At 37.9% G+C, this 22,307-nt stretch overlaps 1 protein-coding gene across 1 annotated transcript in view; it reads right to left on the bottom strand.

Annotated features, from left to right (window-relative positions):
• Positions 1-229: 229 nt before the first annotated feature.
• The window catches only part of LOC135405137 (zinc finger RNA-binding protein-like), a 72,905-nt gene continuing 50,827 nt past the window's right edge, over positions 230-22,307 (bottom strand). The window contains exons 11-20 of the mRNA XM_064639845.1: positions 20,433-20,578; positions 19,882-20,044; positions 17,454-17,659; positions 16,555-16,705; positions 14,982-15,123; positions 8,806-8,903; positions 7,921-8,016; positions 3,143-3,254; positions 2,939-3,036; positions 230-2,210 (exon numbers count right to left, since the gene is read on the bottom strand). Of these exons, the coding sequence (XP_064495915.1) occupies positions 2,031-2,210; positions 2,939-3,036; positions 3,143-3,254; positions 7,921-8,016; positions 8,806-8,903; positions 14,982-15,123; positions 16,555-16,705; positions 17,454-17,659; positions 19,882-20,044; positions 20,433-20,578 (1,392 nt within the window). The 3' untranslated portion in view covers positions 230-2,030. The remainder of the gene's footprint in view (positions 2,211-2,938; positions 3,037-3,142; positions 3,255-7,920; positions 8,017-8,805; positions 8,904-14,981; positions 15,124-16,554; positions 16,706-17,453; positions 17,660-19,881; positions 20,045-20,432; positions 20,579-22,307) is intronic.

Below are 22,307 nucleotides of genomic sequence, written 5' to 3'. Positions count from 1 at the left end.
ATTTTAGGGTCAATCACATGCCTGAAAAATCATGTTTGCTTTATGAAGAAAGAAACTTTGGTATGGAGTTGAACTAGCCACATGAATAGCATCTGTAGCTTTCAAAATAAGCAGTAATGGCTAATTAGACACCATGGCAGCAAGATATCCCTCTTAAAAAAAACAACCAAACAAACGAAAAATCCCAAACAACCAGAAACCACCAACTAAGAACAAGTACATGCTTGGAGCCACACATCAAGGCTGGACAACAGAAACTAGTAATATTAAAGCACATGTTAATTAACGTATTTTTGAGGCTGAAATTGGTAAGAAATCTTTCCTGCAATGAGAAAGCCTTCCTTTTATTTGCTAACCACTCCTTTTAAAACTGCACTCTTCTGATGCTTGAAGAACACTGTATGAAAATTTTTCCTTAAGATTCCCTCTATTTTTCTAAAACACTATATTTCTATTTCACAGGCCTATGCTGTTAGCGGTAAGCATTTAAAAAAAATATCCCCCTATTCCAAGAGCTATTAATTAAAAAGGTCAAAGATAAATTTGACCTCAAAATAGAACAAAAGGTTTTTTTAATTGTGCCAGAAATAACAAATGATCTTTATAACGTGATACACTCCTACAGCCATCAATAGTTACCAGAATGTTAGTCTATGTTAATCTGTGAGTTTTATGGGTTTGCAACAAAGCATAATACACATTGAACAGAATGAGTGAAACTTCGGTTTCAAGAGTATAATGAATCTTAGTAATTTAATACATTTTAGTTTTTATTTACATATTCAACTGTAGTGCAGTGACAACAAATCACACCTGTGTACCAGAGCATACATCAATAGTATGATGTAACTTTACTATACCACTGCTATATTTAGCTTTTTGAAAGAGACGTAAGCATATACTATGGCCACATCAAACTATTTTCTGAGTTGTTTTTTTCCTTTGATAACATTCGTTTTTTCAGTAATACATCACTTTTTAAAATCTGAATTACTGAAAAAATCACAGAAAGTTTATACAGAAATAGCTATAAGGAATAGCCTTACAGGCACTGATATGGCAAGCATTTATTTTAAGGGCTGAGAGGCATTAATATATCAACAAAATGGACTGAAAAGAATAACTAACTTTGTCTAAATGGGAAAAGTCTGCTTCTGTTTGTATGTTGAAAAAAGAAATTCAGAAAGTTATATTTTGACCTTGCTATGTCACAAAGTCAATCATACAAAACCTATGCATTAAACCTAAAATGATAGTTTTAAATGCCCTTATATTAAAAAACCCAAAAACATCATGCAAAATTATGATCATTATGCAGCTGATTTAAAACTGTTGCAAGACCATACTGTATATATTAGCTTTTATACTGCTAATACACAACTAACAGCAAATTTGATTAGATTAACAAAAATTTGTCTTAATTATACCATTATATCACACTAAAGAGACAAATGCCACAAGACTGGCAAAACCATTTAATTTTGAGCACTCAAATGGCAGGATAATTATGTGTTGTAATCCCTTCACATTTAGGAAAACAAAAGCAAAAACATAATCCTGCAGTCTCACTTTACAAAATATTAATTGGGAGGGGAACAGTTTATACTAACACAATGTACCTTATACAACTAGTGTCAAAGGCAATCAAAAAAACCTTCTAAATAAAAAAAATCAAAATACACATAGTAACAGAAGCACAAATACTGCATTAAATACAGTCAAGATAAGACAATACACAAGAGAGAGAGATGGAGACTAAAGTCAGCAACACATTTAAAGAAAATGCAATGAGGGAAAAACCTAACACTATTTTTTCCAATGACAGTTTCCATTTGCAGTCTTTCCATCCGTAATCTTTTGATACAGTACATTATTAAAATATTCAGACTCTCACAGTAGAGGTACATTTTTCTCTTCCAAATCTAATTACTGAGTTGGTTTTGGATGTTTAAAACAGACATTATGTCCATTTAAAAGCAAGGCAACAAATGGACTTTTTATCACCTTCAATCTTAGCACTAATGACATTTTTAAAAGTTATCATAATCTTTTTTGTCTTTTTTTCCCTCTGCTTCAAATCCATCAACCCCATCACTGTCCCTTCTCCTTTTACGATTATTATGGATGTTGAAGCGTTGATTCATCTGTGGTAATGGATCCATTCCTAAAACTTTGTGTATTTGACGGAATGCAAGGAGTCTCAGTGCAAACTAGAAAAAGGGTACAAAGAAGATATTTCTGTTAGAAACAAATGTCAATTTCAAATACTTTATCAAACAATTAATGAAGAACATTAGCGGTATATGATATTATCCTTAGCTCTTATTATCCTTTCTTCCTTCCCCCAACAAAGTCAACACAATAAAATGTGTATGTCACATTTGCTGCTTTTATACAAAATACAACATATTAGCTTAAAAATAGTAGCTGCTAGACTTGCACTGAAGCAGCCAAGGCTTGTCATGTGTCCTATTATGCATGAGTAATCTTTAGCTAAAGGATCAAATGAAGAGGTAGGGGCAGTAAACTCTTAAGCTGCAAGCATGAATGGCCAATACTGTAAGTGGATACAATAAATATTAAAAATTAAGCTTACACAGATTTATTTATAAAATATTAAATACCAATGCAATTTTAAATCTATTAACATACTATTGTAGAGTAAGAATCTTTACATATATATAGAAAGATGGGAGTGCTTCAAACTTTTCAGGAAAATATGTTAATTTTAGTAAAAAAATGAACGCTATTATACATTCTGTGTTGTGACATTTTCATTGCCTAGCTTAAGACTTATCATTTGAATGACCTGACTATATTCTAAGAAAGGAAAATTCAAGTTCACCATATAGCTCCATTAAAAAAAACAAAAAAACACCCCAAAATCAGTCAACCACCCACCAAAAAAACTAGCCATCAAATTTAGTTACTTCCTTACCTGTGCACTTGAAGTAATATCCTCACGTTGTTGATCTGTCATTACAGCAAGTGTATCAAAAGGATCTTTCTCACAAGGGTCCAGAAGGCCAGGACCACCTAAAACAGGCTAATTAGTAGCACATCTCTACCATATTTCAGTCAAGATTATAGGTTTTACATTACTTAAACATAAGTATACAGACACTGATCAAATGTAACTTGCCTTTAAGGATGATTCCTGAAGATATACATTCAAAAACTCTTCTTAATGCATCCCCAGGACTCTGTGGTCCAGTAGCACTGCTAATTGCTTTTTCCACAAGCAACTCCATAGCCTAGAACAACAATAAGAAAATTCAGCCAATTCAGAAGACTGATTAAAAATAAAAAATAAAAAACTACTACTGTTGTTCAATAAAGAACTTTTGATACTGAAATTATGAAGGACATTACACATCACAGAACACTTTCAGCTAAAATGGAAAAAATCAGATGTTTGTTAACAATGAATAAAAAGAAAGCTCTGTAAGATTAACATTGAGTACTGATACTGATTTGCTGCTTCTCATGATGAGTTGTCCAAAAGTTTTCTTAGAAATTTATACAGTAGTAGCCTCCTTGGACAACTCGTCCAGTCATTTTTTGAGAGCATGAATCATAGTGGGTCACCGGAATCTGTCAGTCACATGAATAAACAGCACACAGTACGAAAATGATGAATTTGATTCATCTCATGAAATTAACAGGATGCTACAGAGAAGTTATTTTTTTCTGTGAGAATACAGAAACTTAAAGTATCAAAATTATAATGATCTTTTAACATTTAAGTGGTTACTAGTTCTTCAGTTTCCCAAAACTGAAGTTCACAGCAAACTTTTCCTTGATGTTAAACAAGTGTAAAAAAATCCTTGATGATAAACAGGTTTTCTAAAATTTACACATTATTTGATATTATTTAAAATTACTTAAATGATTAGCTGCATTTTAAATATTTTTTCTGTGAATGTTTCCATTGTTTATTTTATTAGACACTAAAAAAACCCTATAAAATATTTTTGCAAAAGTAAAGAATAGCTTTCCTTAGCTTTTTCAGCATTGAATGGATATTCCAATACCACCTCCTTGGCAAGTTTTATTTTCAAACAATGTATCTCTCTTATTTTTTGTTGGGGTTTTTGGGAGTTTGGTTTTTTGATTCTTCTCCCAAGTTTACAGTTGCTCAAATGTTGCCTTTTATTTTTATTTTCCAAGAATATTCATCATGGCTAGGCTTCACGAACGAAGATTTGGGAAGGGCTCTACCCACATTTGTTACAAGCGCGCTGGTGGCTAAAAAGGCCAATACGAGATAGACACGTCCAGTTGCAAAAGGCATAGCAGAAGGACTCCTTAGGTGATATATTCTGCAAGACACGATTCTTTCTGCGTTGTCTTTTCTCCTCAAGAGTGATCCTGCGTGCTTTCTCAAAGGAAGCAGCAGTGTTAAAGATAGTGTGCCTCCAGATCTCCCGATTGGAGGCCAGAGTAGACCAGTTATGTTGATCAATATGGCCAAGACCGAGATGTTGTTTCAGGGAGTCCTTGTATCTTCTGTTTGGGGCTCCTCTCTTGCGACAGCCAGTGGCAAGTTCACCATAAAGCATGATCTTAGGGAGGCAGTAGTCCTTCATCCTTGAGACATGTCCTGCCCAACGCAGCTGTGTTCTCAGCAACATGGCCTCAATACTTGTGACTGCTGCTTGTTCTAGAACAGATGTATTAGTCACATAATCTGACCAGTGGATGTTTAGGATTGTACAGAGACAGCGTTGATGGAAGCGTTCTAAATTTCCAAGAATAAATGCCTATTCTAATGCATGCGAGTAACTATAGGCAGTGTTGATTACAATCCTTTACTTAGGGTGCCCATTCCTTTCTATTTTAGCTCAATATAAGTGACAAATTTTAATTCTTGAGCATTGTATTTTGGTACTTACACTGCATCACTCAGGATCAAGCTTTTGAATTTTAGCAATGGTAATTTAGTTGTTTTCAAGTATGAAGAAAAAGACAGCAGGAAAGAAAAAAAGCAGCTTACATTAATGCATTTATTCAAGTCTAGTTCTTTTGGATCCTCATACAATACACTGAAGTCCTCAATTTAATAATAGGAAAATGTGAATTATGATGCCCTGGTGTTTATATGCACAAAAGACTAGATTTTAAGTTTGCAAAATAAATAAAAATAAATCAACCTTGAATATTAGTTCCTTCTAACTTGTAGGAACTTGATAAGATTCTTTAGTTTTTATTTCTAGGTATATTAAGAGGCTGATACAAATGTCTGTGTTTAGATTTCCTAATATTTTCTATTATTACAAGTACTTAGGCTCTTTTTGAAAATCTCTGGCCTCTCTTTGGCTTGTAACAGGCTTCTAGCATACAGATCAGGAAAAGTTCTGTGTCCAGAAAAATATATTTTTTTAATCTACAAAATTTCATCTGTAACTGTCAGAAATTATATATATTTAAAATCTGTCTTTTTTTTCCCCAGTAAGACTTTGCCAACAGGCCAAAAGAACAACTGAATACACAAACTTCAACATTGATTCATGTCACTGGCAATGCATCAGGTACCAAGAGCAAGACAGGAAGCATTTTAGAGAGAACTGAGACACTGCTAGGCCTGAAATCTCTCATGAAATCCTCATAGGCAAATTCAAGAAGTGTGGGTTGGATGAGTGGACAATGGGATGGATTGACAACTGGCTGAGTGGCAGATCCCAGAAGGTTGTGATCAGTGGCACAGAGTCTAGTTGGAGGCCTGTCACTAGTGGTGTCCCCCAAGGTTCTATACTGGGTCCAGTGTTGTTTAACTTGTTCATCAATGACTTGGATGAAGGGGTACATGCCTCCTCAGCAAGTTCGCTGATGATACAAAACTGAGAGGAGTGATTGATACCCCAGAGCACTGTTCAACCCTTCAGAGGGACCTCAATAGGTTGGAGAGATGAGCAGAGAACTGTCTGAAGTTCAACAAAGGCAAATGCAGGGTCCTGCACCTGGGGAGGAATAACCCTGGGAACCAGTATAGGTTGGGGGCTGACCTTCTGGAAAACAGCTCTACAGAGAAGGATCTGGGGATCCTGGTGGAAAACAAACTGTCCATGAGCCAGCAGTGTGCCCTTGTGGCCAAGAAGGCCAATGGTATCCTGGGTTGCATTAGGAAGACCATTGCCAGCAGGTCAAGGGAGGTGATCCTGCCCCTCTACTCAGCCCTGGTGAGGGCACATCTGAAGTGCTGTGCCCAGTTCTGGGCTCCTCAGTACAAGAGAGACATGGTGCTCCTGGAACAGGTCCAGCGGAGGGCTATTAAGTTGATCAAGGTTGAGGGAGCTGGGCCTGTTCAGCCTCAAGAAGAGACGACTGAGAGGGGACCTCCTCAATGTGTATAAGTACCTAAAGGGTAGGTGTCAAGAGGATGGAGCCAGGCTCTTCTCAGTGATGCCAAGCAATAGAACAAGAGGCAACAGGCAGAAACTGATACACAGGAAGTTCCACCTGAACATGAGGAAGAACTTCTTTACTATGCATGTGACCAAGCACTGGAACAGATTGCCCAGAGAGGGTGTGAAGTCTCTGTGACTGGAGATATTCAAGAACTGTCTGGACACAATCCTGTGTAATGTGCTCTGGGATGACCCTGCTTGAGCAGGGAGGTTGGACTGTGATCCCTTTCAACCTTACCCATTCTGTGATTCTATGACACATTGCTTCATACCTCTCTTTCCTTCTGGCTGTGCCTTAGAACAGATATTATGAGAAATAAGAAACAACATTTCTTGTTCTTCATCTATGTGCCTGTTGTGTGTTGGAATATTTTTAAGGATGCTTTTCTAAAAGTATACCAGGGTTTATTCTTTGGCAACTTAGTAAGCGATATCGAGGGCACTTACATACTTCTGAACTTCTGTTAAACTATATCTGTACAGTATATCTTTCATGAAGTGTAGCACAGAAATTGGAATTATTTTTTTTTACTTTAAATATTTTAAAAAGCAGAAATAACTGCTCCACATTTTTTCCTGTTGGCAAGCTTAGTACAGTTGTAAAGCATTTCTCATTGAAATAATGCCAACTACTGTAACTGTCTTGACAATGTTAGCATTCTTCCTGCCAAAACTGAAAAGTCTACATTAGGAAGCAGCACAGTGCAACAGGATTTGGTCTATGAAACAGAGTCAGAGATGAATTTACCTCCACATATATATGCTTCAGAGATTTTGTTTCAGACTAACTTTGTCCAGTCCACAGATTACACATTTATTAATATTTGGAACACAAGTTGCACTCCTGAAGATCATCATTTAAGATAGTCAGTGTAAAGGAACGTGCCAAAAACACTCAGCTGCAAGAATTGAGAGAGGTAACTGGGTACAACCTAGAGATCTGTGTCTAGGTGACACTGATTAAAATGCTAATGGTGACACATCCACAGACTAGTACTGTGATGTTTCATCTTGCAGAAACAATATATTAATGATTGCAGGAATTTCTGTGATTTATTCTTTCAAGTAGCCTTTCTGTTATCATAGAGCTATCGGGGCACAGCTGACATTATTTTCAATCAGTTTCAGTAAAGTCCAAGCGATTCAGAGTAGGTTGTTAGAAAAAAATAATTTTTTTTATACAGAGTAAAGGAAAAAAAATGCTAAAATACAGAATAAGAATGCTACCCTCAAAGAATTCAAAACAACAAGAAAATTCCTTTTGAAAGTTTACAGCTCCAAATGGCAAAACTACAGAAAATTAATTTTTTAGAGGTAATCTGGATCGTTTGTTGGGGAAAAACAAAAAAACCAACCAACCAACCATAAAAAAATCACCCAAGCAAAACTCTACATTACTCCTTAAAAAACCCCTACATTTTAAAACTGTAGTAACACTTTCCCATGCTTTACTTGCAGTGGATTAAAAAAAACCTTTGCATTAAAAAGCCTCATTCAAAAGAACATTACTCACCCAGCTTGGAAAATCAGACCAAGTTGGAACGCGTTGACAGAGGTCACGGAGAATACGTATGATAACCACACAGGACTGCAGACCATTAGCTCTAGCCTTGAGAGCAATACAAAATCAAATTAATCCCAGCACCTACAGCAAATAGGACTTCTTGAAAGACTAAAACACCACTGTTCAATGGAAGCTCAGATATAAGACTGAAACAAACCATTCTACAACTTTATTCCATGAGCTGCCATTTACAGCAGTATTTTATACAGGGTTAGTAATTTAAAGTGATAGAAGTCAAAGTGCACAGGTTATATCAATAATTCTTGATCGCCTGTACACTTTGACCTATGTTCACTTGCAACAATAAATACAGTATTTTTCTATATTAGAAATCAAAGGAATAAAGGTCTAAGAAATAGGTATAGAGACTGAAAGGTCAAGGGAATCTGTTTGGTTTCTTTATTGTGCCTTTGCCAGAATGCAAAGTCACTAAACCAAACAGTTGCTTTTCACCTTTCATTCTCTATACTTAAAGAAATAGGAAAAAAAGTCTTAAATCTAACCACATTAAACACATATTCCATTATTTAAAGCAAAGTTACTCTGCAGCCTTATGGAATACATAACAAATATACAACACATGATCACCCCCAAGTGAGTCAAGCTTTCAACATCGCCTTCTCAGTGGCCAGGAAAAAAAAGTCATATGAGCAATAACTGCATAAAGCAGTTCCTCCATACTCAACACTCTAAATTTAAATTTAGGGACCAGAAAAATATTAAGTATTATTAGCATGAACAACACTGAGTGTTTTCACACAGTTAAACATTTATATTGCAACTAAACTAATCTCTCATAAGGCTACAAGAAGAAAGTAAAATGATGTTCCGAACCTGGAACCACTTAGCGTGGCGTAGAGCAGCCAGAGCGTCAAGGCATTTTTGCCTGTCCAAGACATCCGGTGGGTCTTTCACCATACCCGAGGTTACATCTAAAATGGATTGAATTGGCAAAATGCAGTGAGGAATGGGTGTTTGACCATTTAAAGTAGCTTCAATGTCACACATGCCATTTAAAGTTTAAACCCTTGAACAACAAATGTAATTGTTCAATAAAAGCTATTCAATTAGTATTAGGGCATCAACCCAGTATGAAGATTGTAGAATCATATTAAACTTTAGCTGTCAGGTTATTTTCAAATGCAATATGTAGTACTTCTTTCTTTAAGCTAACACCAGAAAAACACATATCCCCTAAAATTAAATATTGAAGGAAGGATGGTTGGACACAGAGAACACAAGAAAGAAGGAACACTAAAAATCCACTTTATAAAAAAACCCACTTAAAAGCACTAGATATTTTGTAATGTTATTTTTATCATACTCTAAAATGGAAATTATTTTGCATTAATAAAAACTGACTAAAGGAATGTGAAATGCTCTTCAGTATTAGAGTTCCATTACTTTTTAATAACCTCTCTTACTCATATAAATTCCTCAGCCCATGATATATTTGCTCCAATATCATTCAGGATGCAAGGAAGGATCTGAAAAGGGACTGCTTTACTTTTGATTCAGTGGGGAAAAGGAAAGCCAAAAAAGAAAAAAACAAAGCAGAATGTCTGAAAGAAGGGCCAGAAGAAGAACCTGGGGAACTGTAGGCCCGTCAGTCTGACCTTAGTGCCAGAGAAGGTTATGGAGCAGATCATCTTGAGTGCCAACATGCAGCACGTACAGGACAACCAGGGGATCAGGCCCAGCCAGCATGGGTTTGTGAAAGGAGGGTCCTGCTTAAATGACCTGATCTTCTGTGACCAGGTGACCCACTTAGTGGATGAGGGAAAGGCTGTGAATGCTGTCTACCTAGATGTTAGTAAACCCTTTGACACCGTTTCCCACAGCATTCTCCTGCAGAAACTGGCTGCTCATGGCTTGGACAGGTATACTGTTGGCTGGATAAAAAATTGGCTGAATGGCCTGGCCCAGAGAGTGGTGGAGAATGGAGTTACATCCAGCTGGCGGCTGATCACAAGTGGTGTTCCCCAGAGCTCAGTATAGGGGTTGGTTCTGTTTATTATCTTGCTCAGTGATCTGGACAAGGGAATTGAGTATAGCCCCAGTAAGTTTCCAAACGAAACCAAGTTGGGTGGGAATGTTGATCTGCTAGAAGGTAGGAAGGCTCTACAGAGGGATCTGGACAGGCTGGATCAATGGTCTGAGGCCAACGGTATGAGGTTCAATAAGGCAAAGTGACCCTGCACTTGGGTCATAACAACTTTATGCAGTGCTACAGGCTTGGGGCAGAGTGGCTGGAAAGATGCCCAGTGGAAAAGGACCTGGGGGTGTTGGCCAACAGCCAGCTGAACATGAGCCAGCAGTGTGTCCAGGTGGCCAAGAAGGCCAATGACATCCTGGCCTGTAATAGAAATAGTGTGAGCAACAGGACTAGGGAAGTGATTGTCCCCTCGTACCTCAGTACTGGTAAGGTCGCACCTCAAATCTTGTGTTCAGTTTTGGGCTCCTCAAAGCAAGACAGACATTGAGGAGCTCCAGTGTGTCCTGAGAAGGGCAACAAAGCTGGTGAAGGGTCTAGAGTGCAAGTATTAGGAGGAGCGGTTGAGGGAGCTGGGGTTGTTTAGCCTGGAGAAAAGGAGGCTCAGGGGAGATGTTATTGCTCTCTACAACTACCCAAAAGGAGGTTGTAGCAAGGTGGATGTTGGTCTCTTCTCCCAAGTAACAAATGAGAGGAAATGGCCTCAAGCTATGCCAGGGGAGGTTTAGGTTGGACATTAGGAGGAATTTCTTCACAGAAAGGGTTGTCAAGCATTGGAACAGGCTGCCCAGGGAAGCAGTGGAGTCGCCATTCCTGGAGGTATTTAAAAGATGTGTAGATGAGGTGCTTAGGGACATGGTTTAGTGGTGGACTTGGAAGCATTAGGTTAACAGTTGGAGTCGATGATCTTAGAGGGCTTTTCCAACTGAAATGATTCTATGATTCTATTATTCTAAAATATAGTAGATCTTGTATATTTAAATATTCAGAAAAGGATTAATTACAAAGGAGATACCTTTGTTACCAAAATGGAAAAGACCACAAGGCCCTTTTGGAAGTGGTTTAAATCAATGAAACTGGAACCACTGAACAATATGAAATGGTACCTTCAAGTTAATTTTAAAAATTGTAGGGATATAATGCAATAATCAGTTTTTAAAGTTTTTTGTTTTACTAATTATGAAAATGGCTATTGTGACTAGTGACAAAGTATATTGGTAGCATAACTGGTGATATACCAGATAAGACAAAAGAAAAAGCCCTCACTCAATGGCACTCATTTCACAGGAGCTGGTCATATGGAATACAGTTTACTCCATCAAGATATAAAGTTAGGTAACTCTGAGAACAGTATTTATATATATAGTCTCATGAAACATGCCAGCAAGGAGAAGCTTCTAGGGATGCTGCAGAGAGACAGCTCAGAAACCACCTATTTATATACAAATGCAAAATAAATAGTAGGGTACTTTGAAGAGAACTAAAAAGCTATGAATGAACATGGTGCTACAACTTTGCAAAATAATAATTAAACTTAAATATGAAGTACTCCTTTCAGATTTGGACATTTTTTAATAGGATAGTCCCATTGCTCTGCACAGGGCTAAAAGGGGGAGGATTTCAAAATAAGAACAAAGTTGAGAAGAACATAGGTATCTTCTCACACAGATATTTAAACTTATGGACTATATGTTAGAGTGGAAAGAAGAATAACTGCACCAACAAGGTATTTAAAGAACAAATGAAGACATTTAAAGTGGTATTTCATTTAAAACAAAAAATCAAACCCACACCTCTACAAGAGGGGTGCCAGGTAAGATAACTGATGAAACAGGTAAAACTTGGATATAAAAAGACAAGGAGTATATTTAGAGAAAACCCACAGCAGGTAAATAGAGGCAAAATAAGGTTGAGAAATTAAAAATATGTGTCTGTTGTGTCTAGTAGCCTAATCAGTCCATTTTTTACATTCTTTTAAAACTACTATGCAAATAGATTACACTATGCAAATTTTTATCACAATAACTCACTACATAATTTGAAACTCCAATTACTTCTAGCTCCGAAAAACTTCAATTTGGAAAATAATTTTACTAAAAAGAATTACAGTTTAAGTGCACAGAAGAGAATCTTGCTCAGTGCTGGAAATGTCAATCTAAAATGCGCTACTAATAGGTATCATATGAATATCTTTGAAACTTTAAAGACTAAGTCAGAAGTTGCAAGACACCTAATTGCATTGAGAATACATTGACTGAAAAAAATGTATCAAGGAAACTCTTGTAATACTTAATCTGTGATTTTTTTGCATCTATTTCACATTTCAGAATTAACCCCTTAAATAGTCTTTAAATTCAGATGCCTAACCTACCACCCTGTTAAGCTAAGACAAAAAAATTGAATTAATTTACAAAACACAAGCATGAATTCTTACCCTATATAACTTAATTTATTACTACCCTAAATATAAAGGGTTAATCTTCAGTTAGACATGCTGTGTCCACACTGCCTCTTCATTAAAAGTTAACAGGCATATCAATTTTGCTAAGTTTTATTATGTGAAATACATTTTACCCAGTCAACTATTTAGTGTGAACACTGCTTAATTCTAGGATAGAGACAAAGACAAAAAGAAAAAACCCAAAGTAACGGTAGATGCTAGGACTATGCCTCCAAACCCCCTCCTTTGTAAAGCATGGCAGGTGTGACACTGAGCTTTAGAAGACCTTGGTCAAAAATCCTTCCAATGTCTTGGCAGCAATCCCTGACAGAAACAAAGTCCCTCTGCTAGAAGGCTTTGGACCAGGGCTGTTAGCTAAGGATGAAAAAAAGACACACGCGCACACATATATGTTTTTATAGGTATGTACACTTTGTTTGCTGAAGGAAAGACTCCACAGGGGGGGTTAGAGCCCTTTGAACATATCAGATCTGGTAAACTGTCAAATGCACAATACTGTAAGGAACAGTAGCTATATGGTTAACAATTTTATTTGACACTGGTTTGTTGGATTTTTTTTAGCCTTTTATCATGTAATGGGATTATTACACATCAAACATGATTCTACTCCACATGCAAGTCTCAGTCTCATCTTTACTCAAACTGGTTCTTCCAGTAAAGCCTTCCTTATCACCTGAACTAGCTCTCCAAACAGGCTAAAAAAAAAAAAAAAGAAAGAAAACTTTAAACCATTGTAAGACACAGAGCATGAGGAGCTGCAGTAAGAAAAAACACAAACACATACTATTACTCTGCAGCAAATAAGCAGCAGTCTTCATAATAAGGTCTTTTTTGCTGCAATAATTTTCAATTCAGGCTTCTATTTGTTCTAGTTTCAAAAGCGAATGTTATATACTGCTCAGTGTCTTAGAAGAGAAATCTAACTGGATTTTGCTTACCTAGAGGCAGTACTCCAGCAGTGAATAAACTGACAATGATCATTTTAACTCAAGTATGGGTCAGACAAAATACAGTTTTGTTTCCTTTAGGTAGCATAAATTACGGGATTGATCATAGTAATTTGAAATTTGTTTTCTTTTTAGTCCGCATCATAGAGTTTTAGGCCAGAAAACAGAAATTTAGTATTGTGGCAGCATCAATATTGCACTTTTTCACAGTATGTTAATAAAAAAACATGGTGTTTAAAGTTAATTTCATTTAATGCTTAACGTAATTTAATAATCAAATATTTTAAAGTATTCTTTATAAAATTAAATAATACATGAAGTCTGATTCAGCATAGACAAATTAAGAGTCATGTTACACTTAGATTTTCAAAAACCAAGTAGAATTGGTTAAGTGTGACAGTACATGTACAAAGACTTTATAGCTAGGAATAATATGTACAGCTCAAAAATCATGTACAAAGCACTCTTTAAGACTCTTCAAGACTCTTCAGAAGTCATCCAAACTAGAGAATATATCTTGATATTTTTCTTTCTGATTATGTAAGATGACTTGGTTAACACAGCTTGCTTACAATGCACTAATGCTACAGAACATTTACTAATGCAATTTAAAAATTTGAAGTAATTTAGAGGACATGGAATGATGAGATGAAATAAAAAAGTCTCTGTGGCTTATATAAATACAAACACATGTATGTATACACACATAATTTTTTTCAACCTGCATAGGAGAAATAGCCTCAGATTTCCTATCCATAGATTCACTGTCAAACACACTAGAATCCTGTTTGTCACGATCTTTTTCAACTATGAAAATGCAGGATTAAAAGGAAACAAAAGTTAATTTTATCTGACCCATAAACAAAAAGAACCAATGTACTGCAGACATTAATCATGCTTGTTGGCTTAAAAAGCTTTTAGAGCTTTGAAAGCATTACAAAACAGACCTTAAAGCAACATTGCTGGCACCAGAGAAACTGTTAACTTCAGAAACATAATTTTATTTACAAACTCCACTTTCTGCTACAGCTGAAATGACAAAGCCATTTTTTATTTTACAAGTCTGAGTTTGCCAGTTGGATAGAAGACTGATTGAAATATCAGGAGTCTAAATATACTCAAAAATCACTCCAGACCAAAAAGTAACCTCAGAGAGCTGGAAAAAAAATTACATCTTTTAAAGTTATAAGCACTGTTACCATCAAAAGTAGTGTTGCTATTTGGAATGTGTAAATGATGGTAATACTGATCCAGCTAAAATCTGAAAACATGATTTTTCTAGAACCATACAATCTTTCCTTTAGGGCAAGACTGCACTAGAAAGCCAGTTTATAGCCACTTGCTATAAAATACTTAACTTTCCATAGAATTGTATTAGAGGGGAAAAAAAAACAAGTTTGTATCTTTTCCAGAAAGTTGAGTTTGGAATTTAAGCTAGAATTTTTAAAAATTAAATGCACCATATAAGCATTTTTTATAACTAATTTTTCTCTACTGAGACTGCTTGTTTTGATCAAATACATTAGTTATGCCAGCATGTTGCCCTCTAGGACCTTAATGCCATCTTAAGCAGAATAGATAGAAGTAACATCTTGAACAACTTCCCAACCTCCATCCCTCATGTTCTCCTCCCGAATGACTGGAGATGTCAGAGTGATAGTAACTTGCATTTTGGGTTCCACACATGAATTCAAAATTATTGCGGCTTCTGGGACTGCACACTTGATATCATATTTCTCTGGACTTATTACCTAAATATCAAGAAACAGAAATTTCTATTAGCATGTGGCCAAGTAAGGGGAAGAAAATGTATTTCAACATAGTCTTTGTTAACAGAAAGACAAACACAATATAATTATATGAAGCAGATACCTCTGTATTCAAAGAAACATTATACACAATTAAGATATATATATATGTATATGGACTTGCATACTGTTTCCAAATCATTAATGAAAACACACAGCAGTTGCCAAGCATGCAAAAGAAAAAAAGCAAACCTACCCATAAGTGAAATTCAAATACTAAGTAAATTACATAACAGCGTTTGAGATAAAGAAAAGCCTTAGTGCCACTTCAAATGCCAGTTCAATATTTTTCTCATTGGAACATAAGAGCTTTTAAAAAGCACAAAGATGCAGTGGTAGTTCTTCAAGCTCACAGTTACAGGATGAGTACTGCAAGTTACATTCTATACTTGGCTATCGCAACATCCTCTGATGAGAACAAAGGGCAAGATTAACACCAGGGGCAAAAAAAGTAAGAGTAACAAGGTGGTTACTCAGAATTGCTTCTTGCAACTAGATTTAATAACTCTAAACACCCCCAAAATAAAGCTATAGGCACCTCTATCACCTTCCACAAACTAGAGGGACAAGTGAATTCTCCACAAAGCCAGACCAAAATGTGCAGTTTTCAAGTTTTCTTCTGTTATTTCAAACAAGAGCAAATCCAAGATTATTTTTCTAATTAATCTGATCCTGCTAATGTCTCTACCATGCCCCTGATTCTGTCAAGCATTTTAACAGACTGCATTGAAATACTAATGCTGTGACAAGCATTCTATAATAATGGTGGACAGGCTTTGTTCAGTAGAGAACACTGAAGCTAAAAACTTTATTCTGTACTTTCATTTCTTATAGAAATACAGCAAATGGTTTATATGAATTTTGCTGAATGGTTGAAGACTGTGTGTATTCTTTTCTTTAGTGTCAAATGAAAAAAAACACACATAAGACATAGTTAAATAATTGTGGGACTACAAAGCATTGACACATACAAACTGGAAACAAGTACAAACAGACTGGCATTAATGGAGAACTTTGACCTTCAGGCAGTGCAAGCTTCCTGCAACACTGCACAAATTACCTCTATTGCTGCTGGTAACTGGATAGTAGTCTTTCTTCTGCTCATTTCTATTTCCCAGTTAAATGAAATCTATTAAATAATGATTGATACTACACCACTAGCATAAGCACCTAGGCACTTGTATGGACACAATATACAAAAAGCCAAACATGCAGCATAGTCCCTGAATTCAGACAGAAATGCTCAGAAATTGAAAAAAACTGAACCTGAGCTATGAAATGCAGCATGGTTAGCCCTACAGATATTTGACTTGAGGACAGACTTTTACAGTATCTTTACCAAAATTCAAATCCAAAAATCTAAATACTACTTACTGCAAGTTGTTTGGGAAGATTTTCAGCAATACAACTGAGTAACATCTTTGAAGGCTTCTCAGCACATAACAAAACAAGACTGACGTTTCGGTCTCCATGGAGTAACAAACCTTTAGCCAAAACGCCCACCCGTAAAACTCCTTTCAAAGCTCTGTGAATTACAGTTAAAAGTTGCATTTAAAATAATATAAAAATCATAAAACTAAACCTGGAGATAGAAAAATTAAATAAAATAGGAGTATTCCTTATACTCTTGAGGTCACAGTGACATATGTAATATCAAAACCCAAAAGGAACAGAATTCCTGAAAGCACTGATAACAGTACAAGGAAAAACATAAAATTGTAGCACTAAATCTGATGAGAAACTTGTTTAAACATGTCTTAAACTGGCTCTTTGTGGTCTCTTTGCAAACACCCCCCACAGCAACTGTTATCTCCCATGCAGGAATGTCCTGGGAAAGGTGTCCTGAGGTGTCCCACTGGTCCTTTGTTAACCCCTTCCTATTGGCTGTTGACCCCTTACCTGATGTTTTTTTCTGTGTGACCCTGAACTTGTGATTGGTTCCCCTTTGACCCTCCTAAAAGCTTTATAAACCCCTTCCCAACAATAAACTCTCTCTTGCCTCCTCTCCACGCCCGGTGTGCTGTCTCTGTACCAACCATGGGACCACGTGCGTGGGGGGAGGGGAGGGCACCTCTCCCCTCCAGGCTCGGGGCCTGAAAAACTCTGTCGCTGGAGTCCCCTTTCCCCGTCCCTCAAGACGTCGGAATGGTTCTTCAGATGGAGATGGAACTTGAACTGGGCTCCCTCACGTTGTGGGTGGGGAAAGGGATCCAGATAAAATTACTTCAGAAACAAGTCATAAAATTCTTAACAAATAATAAGGAAAAAAATACCTGTCTTTACTGCCATCTTTTTTGTCATCTCCCTCTTTGCTCTTGTTTTTTTCATGGTCAGTCATATTGTCAGAAACAAGTTTCAAAGCACGCTCAGTAATAGAAACAATTTTTTGGACTGCTTGAAGTTCCTCCTCTGTTGGATATATAGCTGCATGTTTGGTCATCACATAGCGGTCATCAGAGGAGTCAGGGCGGCGAAGAGGCTAAACAGATGAAAAAGTACATTTCTGAAATTTGGGTACACAACAGGTAAAGGAAGTTGATTCTCCCCCTCTACTCTGCTCTCATGAGACCCCCACCTGGAGTACTGCGTCCAGTTCTGGGGACCCCAACATAAGAAGGATGTAGACCTGTTGGAGTGAGTTCAGAGGAGGGGCAGGAAGATGATCAGAGGGCTGGAGCACCTCTCCTATGAAGACAGGCTGAAAGAGTTGGGGCTGTTCAGCCTGGTGAAGAAAAGGCTCCAGGGAGACCTTATAGCACCTTCCAGTACCTAAAGGGGTCCTACAAGAAGTCTGGAGATGGACTTTTTACAAGGGCATGTAGTGATAGGACAAGGGCTTTAAACTGAAAATGGGTAAGTTTAGATTAGATATTAGGAATAAATTCTTTACTGTGAAGGTGGTGAGGTACTAGAACAGGTTGCCCAGAGAAGTTGTGGATGCCCCATCCCTGGAAGTGTTCACGACCAGGTTGGAGAGGGCTTGGAGCAAGCTAGTCTAGTGGAAGGTGTCCCTGCCCATGGCAGAGGAGTTCGAACTAGATAATCATTAAGGTCCCTTCCAACGCAAACTATTCTATGATATACTTCCAAATTCACAGGTTATGTGTGACCAAAACCCAAACATGTGGCTAAACAACAGCATATTCAAACCTCAAATTATTGAGATGTAACAAAACATGAACTGGTGTCCTTAACAACTTACACTGATCACAATCTATATCTGAAAAAAAACATGAAATGTATCAAAAATAAACAAATTGGGAAATCCCAGGATCAAAAGTACCTCCCCAACATAAATATCTATTGTCTTTTGTTAACTGGGAAATACTTGCATACTGCTGCAAAATAAATATCTATGATTGCTTTCATAGAATCATGGAAGAATTCAAATAGGAAGGGACCTCAGGAGGTCCTCTAGTCCAGCCTGCTGTGGAAACCATGGTCAACTATAAGACTATATCATGTTGCTCAGAGCTTCATCCAGTCGGTTCTTGAAAACCGCCAAAGATGGAAGCTTCAAAATGTCTGTGTGGAGAAAAAAAGAAAAAAAATCCTGTATTCAGTTTGCACCTCTTTTGTCTCAGATTAAGCCGGTTGTATCTCGCCCCCTCACAACTGTAAATAGCCTGGCTCCATTGTCTTTATAATGAACAGGTATTAGAAGTATTAGAAGGTTATTACATCCCACTGAAGCTCTCTCTTCTCCAGGTTGAACAGGCCCAGATCCCTCAAGTTTCTCCTCACAGGGCACACACTCCAGACCCCTGATCCCAGTAGCCCCACACTGAACCTGCTATAGTTTATCACTATCTTTCTTGTACTGGAAAGCCCAAAATTGAATGCAGTACTGCAGTTTGGGTCTAATGAAAGCAGATCACTTCCCTTTATCTACTGATTATGCTCCTGTTAACATCACCCAGGATGCTGTTAGCCTTGCTTACTGCCAGGGAATTGGCTCATGTTCAGCTTACTATCTGCCAAGAACCCCAGGTGCCTTTCAGCAGGGCTGCTACCCAGCCCCTCAGTGCAAGTGATTATGCCTTCCCAAGTGCAGCATTAGGAATTTGTCCTTGAAGAATTCTATAAAGTTCCTGTTGGTCCATTCCTCCAGTCTGCCTAGGTCCTGCTGGATGGTAGCCCTGCCCTCAAAGGTTTAAGCTGTTCTCCCCACCCCAAACCAATTCAGTTTCATGTCAGCTGCAAACCTGATGAGTGTGCACTCACTCCATCACCTTTCAGATCATTGATAAGGTGCTAATGAGACAAATCCCAGTATAAACACATGCGTCACTGCACTTGTTACTGACCTCCAGGTAAAGTAAGGCCCACCACTAACCATTATCCTCTGGGACTGACGATCCAACCACTTTTTATCCATACATTTGTCCAAAATTCGATAAATAAAAGTATAATGCAATTAAATAAATTAAGAAGTAGTACACAAATCCAGAGTGACTTGTATTTCAGAAGAAACAATATTTGTCTTCGAGGCATTCTTTCCTCATATAAGTGGGCTTATTTCAGAAGACAGGTCCACCAACAGAGTTTAATTAGTATATAATTTTTTCTTCATTTTTCTCAATCCTTTAAGAAACACCGGAGACAACTGAAGTATCGCTGAACAATTTATAGTTCTTAACTGTGCCTCTTGGTAAGTATGATTTCTTTCTTTTTTTTCCCCCCTCAAGTTAAGAAACTCACAGCTGGTCCTTGGGGCTGAGGAGGCATTCCTGGTCTAACTCCCAGCATGCCTAGAGGTCCTGGAGGACCATGAGGATATCCTCCATCTGGTATTCTGCGGCGGTCATCCCACTGATGCTGCTCTTCCTCCATTCTCCTCCAATACATGTCCTCTTCATATCGCCTGAAGAGCAGCAGTGTTCTCTTTATATAGCAGTTAATACTTGCAACCATTCTAAATAAATTCTTGGATGTTCTCACTAACTCATTTCTAGTAATCAAGAGCAAATACCAATGAACTCCAGAGGGTACCTAAAATGAATGGTTATTTTGAAAGCAGGCCTGAATTTATAGCAAATAATTCTAGTAAGTCTACATTCCTCAGAGGGACTGAACAAATAACAAAACAAAACAAAAAATCACAAAACCCCAGAGGGATAATGACAGCTTAATTTAAAACAAGACAGTATAGAGTTCCCAAAACAAGTAATCAAAATAAGTAACTACAGAAGTAGTTTTAGATAATCTGACTGCAGCTTTGTCTCATTCATTGATAAAACAGAATGCATTACCTCATTTCCATCCTCCAGCGTTCTTCCTCTTCTCGCCTTCTCCAGTATTCTTCTTTCTGCATCTGTTTCCTCATCTTTTCTTCTTGAATTTTTCTTGCTCGAATACTGGGCTTTACTTCTACTTGTAAATCTGGGTTTACTTTTTTCTAGTTCAGAAAAATAACAAGTGAAATGTTGGTTTGCCTCTTGCCATCTCAAGGTTACCAAGTTCTTCTGACACATTTAGCACACACTACTGGTCTACAATAAAATCAGGGGGAGTAAAATGCAGTTTTAGAACTACACTGAATGAACAGCTGATGAAAAAAAATCTGTGTCCAGTATTACAAAGGAAAGAAATAGCAATGTATTACATATAGCATGAATTCCCTCTTCAGCTATATGAGAACAAAGCTATTTAAGGTTAAAATGTTACATGAAATACTAAGTAATTTGCTGTTCATTCTGTAGCAGGATGATTACTCCATAGCCCGAAAAAAAACATGTCATCTTAACTACAATGTGCTTCCTGATGCCCTGTTCCTGAAGGGTCCCTCGTACAGGAGTATAATCACAAGTCACTGAATACATTTCTCTGGCAATTTTTCCCTCTTCTTTCATCCCTTTCATGATCATGCAGGCCCATTTTATCTCCTGAGACCACAGTAGATTCTTCTTATATAATCTTACAATAACGAAAATGCACACCATGTGTCACTGTAGGTGTCTGCCCATTCACGACTAAAAAGTCTACAATACTTGTTTCTCAAATGTCTCCACAAGGGTTTATGTGGTTTATCCTGTCAAAAATATTGAGCATTTGAAATTCATGATAAACAACAAAGCACCTACTATTGGTTGCACGTAGTACAATATTTAAAAAATATTTAAAATTATTGCAAAGCAATGCTCAGAATGTTTAAAGAAACACCCAAACCAAAATGTGGTTTCACAATCTGCATTACAATGATGCCTCAGAGCTTTTCGGATTTTTTCACTATTGTAGATTTGTCCTAGTTAGGACAACTGAGACCAGTTCATCACTGGATGGGTGTAACCCAAAACTGTGTATTCTATAGCCTTCCATGCCATTTCCCAGAAACTGTTATCAATGAACCATTTATACTATCTGCACATAGAGCCTGACTCCTCAGGCTATAAACTAGGTGCTAAGAGGCCTGCGAGATAGGAGTTGCTCTTGTCCTCACACCCATTAAGGAACCCCTCGCCCTGAGGGAGGTACTGAGCATTCCTGCCTGAACTGGAGGATATATAATTTTGGAGTCTTGGGACCTTTTTAACCACTCGTGGGATCCAGAGGAAGACTGCAGATCACCGCTCTCAACCAGACTGCAGATCATCGCTCTCAACCAGACTGCAACCACCACTTTTCAACCAGACTGCAACCATCACTCTCGACCAGACTGCAATCACTACTCTTGATCAGACTGCGACAGCACTCTCACCAACAGGTTTTCCCCTCTCCTTTTCCTTTGGACTCAGGGGGCCCAGAGAACACCACTCTGTTCATGCCCCAGGGTGCTGGGTTATATATTTGAGTTTTGTGGGTTAAAACCAATTGTTTGTCTGTATAATTATACTTATTGTATTATTCTGGGTTCTCGCGCGGCCGCGGGGTCGCTCCCGCGGTTCTCGCGCGGCCGCGGGGTCGCTCCCGCGGTTCTCGCGCGGCCACGGGGTCGCTCCCGCGGTTCTCGCGCGGCCGCGGGGCCGCCCCGGGGTCCCGCGCGGGGCCGCCCCGGGGTCCCGCGTGGGGCCGCCCCGGGGTCCCGCGCGGGGCCGCACCCGGTCCCCTCCCCCCCCAGCGGGAAAGGAGAGAGGGAGCTTCGCCGGCGTGACCTTGTGCCCTCGTGAGAAAGGAGAGAGAGGAGAATT

Source organism: Pseudopipra pipra, chromosome W (genome assembly GCF_036250125.1).
Source record: "Pseudopipra pipra isolate bDixPip1 chromosome W, bDixPip1.hap1, whole genome shotgun sequence".
Taxonomy (NCBI): Eukaryota; Metazoa; Chordata; class Aves; order Passeriformes; family Pipridae; genus Pseudopipra; species Pseudopipra pipra.
This window is presented reverse-complemented; position numbering and strand designations above follow the sequence as displayed.